The sequence below is a fragment of the Oncorhynchus mykiss genome, chromosome 2 (assembly GCF_013265735.2).
Source record: "Oncorhynchus mykiss isolate Arlee chromosome 2, USDA_OmykA_1.1, whole genome shotgun sequence".
NCBI classification, from domain to species: Eukaryota; Metazoa; Chordata; class Actinopteri; order Salmoniformes; family Salmonidae; genus Oncorhynchus; species Oncorhynchus mykiss.
The window spans coordinates 1,817,501-1,830,000 of record NC_048566.1 but is presented as its reverse complement, the minus strand read 5'-3'; the positions used below and the strand labels follow the sequence as shown (position 1 = coordinate 1,830,000).

The 12,500-nt window shown below is 46.5% G+C and overlaps 1 protein-coding gene across 1 annotated transcript in view; it reads right to left on the bottom strand.

The window, feature by feature from the left end:
* The window catches only part of slc6a3 (solute carrier family 6 member 3), a 36,763-nt gene that overhangs the window by 23,570 nt on the left and 693 nt on the right, over positions 1 to 12,500 (bottom strand). Inside the window, exons 2-5 of the mRNA XM_036935153.1 lie at positions 11,655 to 11,795; positions 7,512 to 7,752; positions 3,831 to 3,962; positions 1,290 to 1,509 (exon numbers count right to left, since the gene is read on the bottom strand). Of these exons, the coding sequence (XP_036791048.1) occupies positions 1,290 to 1,509; positions 3,831 to 3,962; positions 7,512 to 7,752; positions 11,655 to 11,777 (716 nt within the window). The 5' untranslated portion in view covers positions 11,778 to 11,795. The remainder of the gene's footprint in view (positions 1 to 1,289; positions 1,510 to 3,830; positions 3,963 to 7,511; positions 7,753 to 11,654; positions 11,796 to 12,500) is intronic.

Below are 12,500 nucleotides of genomic sequence, written 5' to 3'. Positions count from 1 at the left end.
GGAGGACCAGGACATGAAGACATGGATACAGTATCTCCATGGACGACCAGGACATGAAGACATGGATACAGTATCTCCATGGACGACCAGGACATGAAGACATGGATACAGTATCTCCATGGACGACCAGGACATGAAGACATGGATACAATATCTCTATGGGCGACCAGGACAATGAAGACATGGATACAGTATCTCCATGGACGACCAGGAGAAGGAAGACGTGGATACAGTATCTCCATGGACGACCAGGACATGAAGACATGGATACAGTATCTCCATGGACGACCAGGACATGAAGACATGGATACAATATCTCTATGGGCGACCAGGACAATGAAGACATGGATACAGTATCTCCATGGACGACCAGGAGAAGGAAGACGTGGATACAGTATCTCCATGGACGACCAGGACATGAAGACATGGATACAGTATCTCCATGGACGACCAGGACATGAAGACATGGATACAGTATCTCCATGGACGACCAGGACATGAAGACACTGGATACAGTATCTCCATGGACGACCAGGGCATGAAGACATGGATACAGTATCTCCATGGAGGACCAGGACATGAAGACATGGATACAGTATCTCCATGGACGACCAGGACATGAAGACATGGATACAGTATCTCCATGGACAACCAGGAGAAGGAAGACATGGATACAGTATCTCCATGGACGACCAGGAGTATAGACACATGGATACTGTATCTCCATGGACGACCAGGAGAAGGAAGACATGGATACAGTATCTCCATGGACGACCAGGACTATGAAGGTATGGATACAGTCTGGACGACCAGGACTATGAAGGTATGGATACAGTCTGGACGACCAGGACTATGAAGGTATGGATACAGTCTGGACGACCAGGACTATGAAGTTATGGATACAGTCTGGACGACCAGGACTATGAAGGTATGGATACAGTCTGGGCGACCAGGACTATGAAGGTATGGATACAGTCTGGACGACCAGGACTATGAAGGTATGGATACAGTCTGGACGACCAGGACTATGAAGGTATGAAAACACATAGACAGGGATGTGAACTTCTGGCTCTCTCAGGCATGTCTTCTGGGTCCAGGTTTCAAATAAAGTCTGATTATATGAATGTGCACCTTTGTGTAAGTGAATGCCAACGAGAGAACAAGGTGAAGCTGATTCCTCTCAATAATGCCCATACTTGACACACGTCAGAGCAACAAAAAAATCCTTTAAGAAAGAAGTCAACCGTCTCCGTTCAGACTCGGATCGAGAGACGAAACGGCAGACTCACTCAAAGTACTCGGCTGCGGGGGTGGACTTGTGTGTGTCGTTGAGGGAGTTGTTGAAGGCCCAGAGGTCCGAGCAGTTGGGGCTGTTCCAGGTGTTGTTACAGTGGACCCAGGGCAGCTCTCCGGTGAAGGAAGAGAACAGGTAGAACAGGGCCCAGGCTATAATCACGTTGTAGTAGAAGCCCACGTACAGACTGATCAGGATCACTGTGAAACCAACACCTGGGGAGGAAAAGGTGAAAGGTGAAAGGTCACAGTTCAAGATCACAATGGTTTAGAATACAGGCTCAGACTATAGCAGAGGTAGACAGAAAACACAAAATATCACAATAAATAATTGACATCAACTGGAAGTATCACAAAGGCCAAAGGTCATATCTGTTCCTGGATACCACAAAATAAAACACACCTCCTATGAACCTCAACACTCTACATTCTTACATATTTTACATGAACACTTTTCAGAAGTAAACTAGAACTAGAACACACACGGATAACACAGAATTTTAAAAAAAAGCGCTTTAACATGAAAGACAATAAGAAGCCAAACTTTCTAAAGGTTGGCCTCTGCGGTCTCCTCTCTCTTCTCTTTATTTATCCCCAGATCTGCCCTTTCCGTGCGTTTAGCACCATGTCCGCGCTCCACTGTTCACTTTCATCCTAACCTTCAAGACCAACCATCTCTCTCGTTCTGATGGCGATAACGATGTCCTGGCTCTTTTCCAAACGACTCTTTTAAATCTACAAGAAGTGATATTTGTCGAGGCGGATTTCATTAGCATCAGGAGTGATCATGTCGTCTTTTTGAAAACAGTGATCGTTAGGAAAAAACAAACGATCAGATGTAAATTGCAGCGATTCCCTGTTGAGTGACAGCAGCTATTCTCTCTGTCTCAGCTTAAAGGGCTGGGTGCATGTGAGACCGCTGATTAAAACAACAACATCCAATACTGACACTCAGTCAGGGACCTTAAGATAGAGACAGATAGACCGATGGATGGATGAATGGCTGGCTGAATGGCTGGGTGGCCGGGTGGGTGGCTGGCTGGATGGGTGGCCGGGTGGGTGGCTGGCTGGCTGGGTGGGTGGGTGGGTGGGTGGGTGGGTGGGTGGGTGGGTGGGTGGGTGGGTGGCTGGATAGATGGCTGGGTGGGTGCTGGGTGGGTCGCTGGGCGGGTGGCTGGATAGATGGCTGGGTGGGTGGGTGGCTGGATAGATGGCTGGGTGGGTGGCTGGGTGGGTGGCTAGCTGGCTGGGTGGCTGGGTGGCTGGGTGGCTGGGTGGCTGGCTGGGTGGGTGGGTGGGTGGCTGGGTGGGTGGGTGGCTGGGTGCCTGGCTGGCTGGCTGGGTGGCTGGGTGGCTGGCTGGCTGGGTGGCTGGGTGGGTGGCTGGGTGGGTGGCTGGGTGGCTGGGTGGTTAGGTGGCTGGGTGGGTGGGTGGGTGGCTGGGTGGGTGGCTGGGTGGCTGGGTGGTTAGGTGGCTGGGTGGGTGGATGGGCAGACGGAGAGACTGCCTTCAAACTCGGATTGAAGTTATCATCTATGCATAGACACTTTAATAACTCTACCTACATGTACATATTACCTCAATACCGGTGCCCCTGTATATAGCCTCCACATTGACTCTGTACCAGTACCCCGTGTATATAGCCTCCACATTGACTCTGTACTGGTACCCCCTGTATATAGCCTCCACATTGACTCGGTACCGGTACCCCCTGTATATAGCCTCCACATTGACTCTGTACCGGTACCCCCTGTATATAGCCTCCACATTGACTCTGTACCGGTACCCCCTGTATATAGCCTCCACATTGACTCTGTACCGGTATCCCCTGTATATAGTCTCCACATTGACTCTGTACAGTAATACCCTGTAATACCCAATACCCTTATGATGGGGGGGGGGTCCAGAGCAACACCTGCAGCACCGTGGTTATGATGGAGGGGGGGGGGGGGGGTCCAGAGCAACGTCCGCAGCACCGTGGTTATGATGGAGGGGGGTGGGGGGGGGGGGGTCCGGGGGGGTCCAGGGCGACGTCTGCAGCACAGTGGTTATGATGGAGGGGGGGGTTGGGGGGGGGGGTCCGGGGGGGTCCAGGGCAACGTCTGCAGCACCGTGGTTATGATGGAGGGGGGGGGGGGGGTCCAGAGCAACGTCTGCAGCACCGTGGTTATGATGGAGGGGGGGGGGGGGGGGGGGTCCGGGGGGGTCCAGGGCAACGTCTGCAGCACCGTGGTTATGATGGAGGGGGGGGTTGGGGGGAGTTAGAACGTGACAGAGAAGGTCACATTTCTTCTTTTGACACTCGTCATGTTAATTCGATGGTTTCCGCTCACCGGAGTGTTTATCGATGTGTCTGAAAGTACGGGAAGATTGGCCCCAAATGGGTTTATCACCGAAGACAGAGAGACTCTAAAAGCCAATTTTCAGTCTTCCATCTGACTGGCGTTGTTTGGGTATAAACAATGGTAGTTATCTTAACACACACAAGCGCACGTACACACACACACACACACACACACACACACACTCTCTCCTACCCTTGAATATAGGGCAGATCTTCCAGACACCAGCGGCCCCCTCTCTGTTGTACTGTCCCAGAGCCAGTTCCATGTAGAACAGAGGCATGCCTGCTATCACCATGAAGAACAGATAGGGCACCAGGAACGCTCCTAGAGGGGACAGAGAGACATAAGGCTACATTAAGGCTTCATAACACATACATAGCATATTCATAACAATATGTAATGCTATCACCATGAAGAACAGATAGGGCACCAGGAACGCTCCTAGAGGGGACAGAGAGACATAAGGCTACATTAAGCCTTCATAGCACATACATAGCATATTCATAACAATATGTAATGCTATCACCATGAAGAACAGATAGGGCACCAGGAACGCTCCTAGAGGGGACAGAGAGACATAAGGCTACATTAAGGCTTCATAACACATACATAATGCTATCACCATGAAGAACAGATAGGGCACTAGGAACGCTCCTAGAGGGGACAGAGAGACATAAGGCTACATTAAGGCTTCATAACACATACATAATGCTATCACCATGAAGAACAGATAGGGCACTAGGAAAGCTCCTAGAGGGGACAGAGAGACATAAGGCTACATTAAGGCTTCATAACACATACATAGCCTATACATAATAATACATAATGCTATCACCATGAAGAACAGATAGGGCACCAGGAACGCTCCTAGAGGGGACAGAGAGACACAGGACAGGATGACATGACATAGAACATACATAATGCCTTCATAACACATTCATAGCCTATACATAGCGACATCATCATGAAGAACAGGTAGGGCACCAGGAACGCTCCTACAGGGAATAGAGAGACACAGAACAGGATGACATGACATAGTACATACATAATGCCTTCATGACACATTCATAGCCTATACATAGCGACATCACCATGAATAACAGGTAGGGCACCGGGAACGCTCATATAGAGGACAGAGAGAGACACAGGACAGGATGACATGACATAGCACATACATAATGCCTTCATGACACATTCATAGCCTATACATAGCGGCATCACCATGAATAACAGGTAGGGCACCGGGAACGCTCATATAGAGGACAGAGAGAGTACCTACATAATGGCTTTATAACACAGTCATAACCTATACATAAGCAATTCATAAGCACGTCTGCTACCTGCATGAAGAACTGGTAGGGCACCAGGAACGCTCCTATACGGCAACAGAGATATAAGGGCTTCATAACACAGGCATAGCCATACTTAGAGCATTCATAGTAACAGGTAGGGCAGCAGGAAGGCTGATTTTGAAGGCAGAGAGACAGAACAGGATGAATGACATAGTCTTGCACAGCCGTCCTTTCCTGATCTAGTTGAGCCTGAGAGTCTGAGGCTAGACATGACAATACATGACAATAATGGTAGAGACATCTCATTTAAAGGGAACCTACATAAGGGCTTCATTAAACATTCATTACCATGCATAGCACATTCATTACCATGCATAGCACATTCATAACCATGCATAGCACATTCATAACCATGCATAGCACATTCATAACCATGCATAGCACATTCATAACCATGCATAGCACATTCATAACCATGCATAGCACATTCATAACCATGCATAGCACATTCATAACCATGCATAGCACATTCATAACCATGCATAGCACATTCATTACCACGCGTGCTGAAATTGAATCGAACCGGAACATTCTGCAAAATAATTCAAAATGGGAAGAACAAAATGCCATAAGGTTATTTCACCGACTGAGTTAACGTTCTAACCGTAGAAGGTGTAACTAATTGTTGGAGATAATCAGCAGTTTGATCAGCCGAGGAGATCTCTTTTATCTTTAAAGGGTAAGGCCTCACACTCGCCCCATCATCCCTCCCGCCTGCTCAAACACACATAGATAAGGATTCATCTCTCTCTCTCTTCCTTCCTTCCTTCCTTCCTTCCTCTCTCTCTCTCTCTCTCTCTCTCTCTCTCTCTCTCTCTCTCTCTCTCTCTCTCTCTGTCTCTCTCTCTCTCTCTCTCTCTCTCTCTCTCTCTCTCTCTCTCTCTCTCTCTCTCTCTCTCTCTCTCTGTCTCTCTCTCTCCTCTCTCTCTCTCTCTCTCTCTCAATTCAATTCAAGGGGCTTTATTGACATGGGAAACATGTTTACTTTGCCATAGTAAGTGAAATGGATAAACAAAAGTGAAATAAACAATAAATAGTGAACAGTAAATGTAATACTCACACACTTCCAAAAGAATAAAGACATTTCAAATGTCATATTATGTCTATATACAGTGTTGTAACGATGTACAAATGGTTAAAGGACACAAGGGAAAATAAATAAGCATAAATATGGGTTGTATTTACAATGGTGTTTGTTCTTCACTGGTTGCCCTTTTCTTGGGGTAACAGGTCACAAATCTTGCTGCTGTGATGGCACACTGTGGTATTTCACCCAGTAGATATGGGAGTTTATCAAAATTGGATTTGTTTTCAAATTCTTTGTGGATCTGTGTAATCTGAGGGAAATATATCTCTCTAATATGGTCATACATTGGGCAGGAGGTTAGGAAGTGCAGCTCAGTTTTCACCTCATTTTGTGGGCAGTGAGCACATAGCCTGTCTTCTCTTGAGAGCCATGTCTGCCTACGGCGGCCTTTCTCAATAGCAAGGCTATGCTCACTAAGTCTGTACATAGTCAAAGCTTTCCTTAATTTTGGGTCAGTCACAGTGGTCAGGTATTCTGCCGCTGTGTACTCTCTGTTCAGGGCCAAATAGCATTCTAGTTTGCTCTGTTTTTTGTTAATTCTTTCCAATGTGTCAAGTAATTATCTTTTTGTTTTCTCATGATTTGGTTGGGTCTAATTGTGCTGCTGTCCTGGGGCTCTGTTGGGTGTGTTTGTGTTTGTGAACAGAGCCCCAGGACCAGCTTGTTTAGGGGACTCTTCTCCAGGTTCATCTCTCTGTAGGTGATGGCTTTGTTATGGATGGTTTGGGAATCTCTTCCTTTTAGGTGGTTGTAGAATTGAATGTCTATTTTCTGGATTTTTAAATTTAGCGGGTATAATTAGCGGACCCCAGACCTCACAACCATAAAGGGAAATGGATTATATAACTGATTCAAGTATTTTTAGCCAAATCCTAATTGGTATGTTGAAATTTATGTTTCTTTTGATGGCGTAGAATGCCCTTCTTGCCTTGTCTCTTCAGATCGTTCACAGCTTTGTGGAAGTTACCTGTGGCGCTGATGTTTAGGCCGAGGTATGTATCGTTTTTTGTGTGTTCAAGGGCAACAGTGTCTAGATGGAATTTGTATTTGTGGTCCTGGTGACTGGACCTTTTTTGGAACACCATTATTTTGGTCTTACTGAGATTTACTGTCAGGGCCCAGGTCTGACAGAATCTGTGCAGAAGATATCTCTCTCCATCTCTCTTTCTCCCTCCCTCCTTCTCACCTCCTCTGTTCTTATAGCAGAGATAGGGGAACCTCCACACACTCCCTCCCTCCTTCTCACCCCCTCCATTCTTATAGCAGAGATAGGGGAACCTCCACACACTCCCTCCCTCCCTCCTTCTCACCCCCTCCATTCTTATAGCAGAGATAGGGGAACCTCCACTCCCTCCCTCCCTCCCTCCTTTTCACCTCCTCCGTTCTTATAGAAGAGATAGGGGAACATCCACTCCCTCCCTCCCTCCTTCTCACCTCCTCCGTTCTTATAGCAGAGATAGGGGAACCTCCACACGTTGGCCAGGTCCACAGCGAACCCTATCACAGACAGGAGAAAGTCGATCTTCTTCCCCCAGGTCTCCCTCTCTTCTCCGGGGACAGGGGTGTGTCCGTGACTGGGGCCCAGAGCAAGGCCGTGGGGGTGCCCAGCAGGGCTGACCAACGTGGAGGTGGTGAACTGGACCCCGTTGTGCTCCTTAACCAGAATCAGCTCCACCTAATATATCAGAACATATGTCATGTAGCTATGTCACTGTCATCTATAACCACTCCACCTAACATATCAGAATCTATGTAATGTCACTGTAATCTACAACCACTCCACCTAATATATCAGACTCTATGTCATGTAGCTATGTCACTGTCATCTACAACCACTCCACCTAATATATCAGAATCTATGTCATGTAGCTATGTCACTGTAATCTACAACCACTCCACCTAATATATCAGAATCTATGTCATGTAGCTATGTCACTGTCATCTACAACCACTCCACCTAATATATCAGACTCTATGTCGCGTAGCTATGTCACTGTCATCTACAACCACTCCACCTAATATATCAGAATCTATGTCATGTAGCTATGTCACTGTCATCTACAACCACTCCACCTAATATATCAGACTCTATGTCATGTAGCTATGTCACTGTCATCTACAACCACTCCACCTAATATATCAGAATCTATGTCATGTAGCTATGTCACTGTCATCTACAACCACTCCACCTAATATATCAGAATCTATGTCATGTAGCTATGTCACTGTCATCTACAACCACTCCACCTAATATATCAGAATCTATGTCATGTAGCTATGTTACTGTCATCTACAACCACTCCACCTAATATATCAGAATCTATGTCATGTAGCTATGTCACTGTAATCTATAACCACTCCACCTAATATATCAGAATCTATGTCATGTAGCTATGTCACTGTCATCTACAACCACTTACCATGCCAGGTTTGGGGTGTCTATTTGAATTGAACGCAGTCAATTCTGGAAGTAAATTGACTTAATATAAGATAATTAAAGTCATTTAGACACGTGTTTCCCAACCCTGGTCCCGGGGACCCAAATAGGTTCCCTATAAGTAACACACCAGATTCAACTAAAGGCCCGATGACGAAGAGGTGATGAAGAGGTCATCAGTTGAATCTAGTGGGTCGGTCCGAGGGCAAAACCTAAACTGTGCACCTCCCTTTGGGACCCGAGGACCAGGAAACACTGATTATTGATACTTTTCTACAAATGACTGGTCTTATGAGCCCCTATGACCACTATATACTGTAGGGAATAGGGCTCCATGTGGACCCTCCTATGGTCACTATATACTGTAGGGAATAGGGCCCTATGACCACTATATACTGTAGGGAATAGGGCTCTATGACCACTATATACTGTAGGGAATAGGGCTCCATGTGGACCCTCCTATGGCCACTATATACTGTAGGGAATAGGGCTCAATGTGGACCCTCCTAGGGCCACTATATACTGTAGGGAATAGGGCTCCATTTGGACCCTCCTATGGTCACTATATACTGTAGGGAATAGGGCCCTATGACCACTATATACTGTAGGGAATAGGGCTCTATGACCACTATATACTGTAGGAAATAGGGCTCCGTGTGGAACCTCCTATGACCACTATATACTGTAGGGAATAGGGCTCCATGTGGACCCTCCTATGGTCACTATATACTGTAGGGAATAGGGCTCTATGACCACTATATACTGTAGGGAATAGGGCTCCATGTGGACCCTCATATGACCACTATATACTGTAGGGAATAGGGCTCCATGTGGACCCTCCTATGGTCACTATATACTGTAGGGAATAGGGCCCTATGACCACTATATACTGTAGGGAATAGGGCTCTATGACCACTATATACTGTAGGAAATAGGGCTCCGTGTGGAACCTCATATGACCACTATATACTGTAGGGAATAGGGCTTCATGTGGACCCTCCTAGGGCCACTATATACTGTAGGGAATAGGGCTCCATGTGGACCCTCCTATGGTCACTATATACTGTAGGGAATAGGGCTCTATGACCACTATATACTGTAGGGAATAGGGCTCTATGACCACTATACACTGTAGGAAATAGGGCTCCGTGTGGAACCTCCTATGACCACTATATACTGTAGGGAATAGGGCTCTATGACCACTATATACTGTAGGAAATAGGGCTCCGTGTGGAACCTCCTATGACCACTATATACTGTAGGGAATAGGGCTCTATGACCACTATATACTGTAGGAAATAGGGCTCCGTGTGGAACCTCCTATGACCACTATATACTGTAGGGAATAGGGCTCTATGACCACTATATACTGTAGGAAATATGGCTCCATGTGGACCCTCCTATGGTCACTATATACTGTAGGGAATAGGGCCCTATGACCACTATATACTGTAGGGAATTCGGCTCCATGTGGACCCTCCTATGGTCACTATATACTGTAGGGAATAGGGCCCTATGACCACTATATACTGTAGGGAATTCGGCTCCATGTGGACCCTCCTATGGTCACTATATACTGTAGGGAATAGGGCCCTATGACCACTATATACTGTAGGGAATAGGGCTCCATGTGGACCCTCATATGACCACTATATACTGTAGGGAATAGGGCTCCATGTGGACCCTCCTATGGTCACTATATACTGTAGGGAATAGGGACCTATGACCACTATATACTGTAGGGAATAGGGCTCTATGACCACTATATACTGTAGGAAATAGGGCTCCGTGTGGAACCTCATATGACCACTATATACTGTAGGGAATAGGGCTCCATGTGGACCCTCATATGACCACTATATACTGTAGGGAATAGGGCTCCATGTGGACCCTCCTATGGCCACTATATACTGTAGGGAATAGGGCCCTATGACCACTATATACTGTAGGGAATAGGGCCCTATGACCACTATATACTGTAGGGAATAGGGCTCCATGTGGACCCTCCTAGGGCCACTATATACTGTAGGGAATAGGGCTCCATGTGGACCCTCCTATGGTCACTACATACTGTAGGGAATAGGGCCCAATGACCACTATATACTGTAGGGAATAGGGCTCCATGTGGACCCTCCTATGGTCACTATATACTGTAGGGAATAGGGCCCTATGACCACTATATACTGTAGGGAATAGGGCTCTATGACCACTATATACTGTAGGAAATAGGGCTCCGTGTGGAACCTCATATGACCACTATATACTGTAGGGAATAGGGCTCCATGTGGACCCTCATATGACCACTATATACTGTAGGGAATAGGGCTCTATGACCACTATATACTGTAGGAAATAGGGCTCCGTGTGGAACCTCATATGACCACTATATACTGTAGGGAATAGGGCTCCATGTGGACCCTCCTATGGCCACTATATACTGTAGGGAATAGGGCCCTATGACCACTATATACTGTAGGGAATAGGGCCCTATGACCACTATATACTGTAGGGAATAGGGCTCTATGACCACTATATACTGTAGGGAATAGGGCTCCATGTGGACCCTCCTATGGTCACTACATACTGTAGGGAATAGGGCCCTATGACCACTATATACTGTAGGGAATAGGGCTCTATGACCACTATATACTGTAGGAAATAGGGCTCCGTGTGGAACCTCCTATCTTATTGATACTTTTATCCAAATGACTGGTCTTATGAGCCCCTATGACCACTATATACTGTAGGGAATAGGGCTCCATGTGGACCCTCCTAGGGCCACTATATACTGTAGGGAATAGGGCTCCATGTGGACCCTCCTATGGTCACTATATACTGTAGGGAATAGGGCCCTATGACCACTATATACTGTAGGGAATAGGGCTCTATGACCACTATATACTGTAGGGAATAGGGCTCCATGTGGACCCTCATATGACCACTATATACTGTAGGGAATAGGGCTCCATGTGGGCCCTCCTATGGCCACTATATACTGTAGGGAACAGGGCTCTATGACCACTATATACTGTAGGGAATAGGGCTCTATGACCACTATATACTGTAGGGAATAGGGCTCTATGACCACTATATACTGTAGGGAACAGGGCTCCGTGTGGGATATAGCCTCTGGCTCCCACCTCCTTGGGGCCCATGGTGTTGGAGGGAGAGGGGGCGGAGGAAGGCTGCTTGGCCGAGGCGGGTGCCACCACCGAACACATCTGACCCACTGGAGATCTGGCTTTCATCACGGGCTGCTCCATGGCTGCAGAGGGAATCAGCTACGGACACAGACAGACCTTAGACACGCCTAGGAGGGAACCCCGAGATACATTACAGATATACAACCAGCCTCAGTCTCAGTCGTACACCTTATAGGAGAGAGAGGGAGGCGGTCTGAGTTCAGTACAACGTTGCAAAGTGTTTTGAAACGTGTTGCAACAGAATGTGAAAAATAATTGTTTCTCATTGGCCCAGTACAGGTAGTTCCTCCCCATCCAGCCACGTTGTGTGCCTACTGAACACGACCCTGTTTCTGGTTCGGAGCAGTCTCAGCCAGTCAAGGCTCTAAAACAGCAGGTGCTCAACGAAAATGCCCATATATGGATTCATAGATGTATTATCTTTAAACCAATTAACAGCAACTGGTCCAAACATTTTGTTGACAAATATTTTCATTAGTGGTTGTAGCCTAGTGGTTAGAGTTAGGTGTTAAAAATATGTCGACGTGCCCTTTGAGCAAGGCACTGAACTGTCGTTTGTTCCAGGGGACGATTTACGACGATTCCATATTTTCATAAAAGGAAAATGTCTAAAATAAAAAATGTAAGAATTTAGTTGATTAAATTAGACTAGTGACACTTAACGTCAAAACGATCACCGATAGTGACACCAAACATCACAATAATAATAATATTATTAGTAATAATAATAATAATGAATCCATTTATATTTGGAAACAATGTTGATATTATTATGTTTTCCTT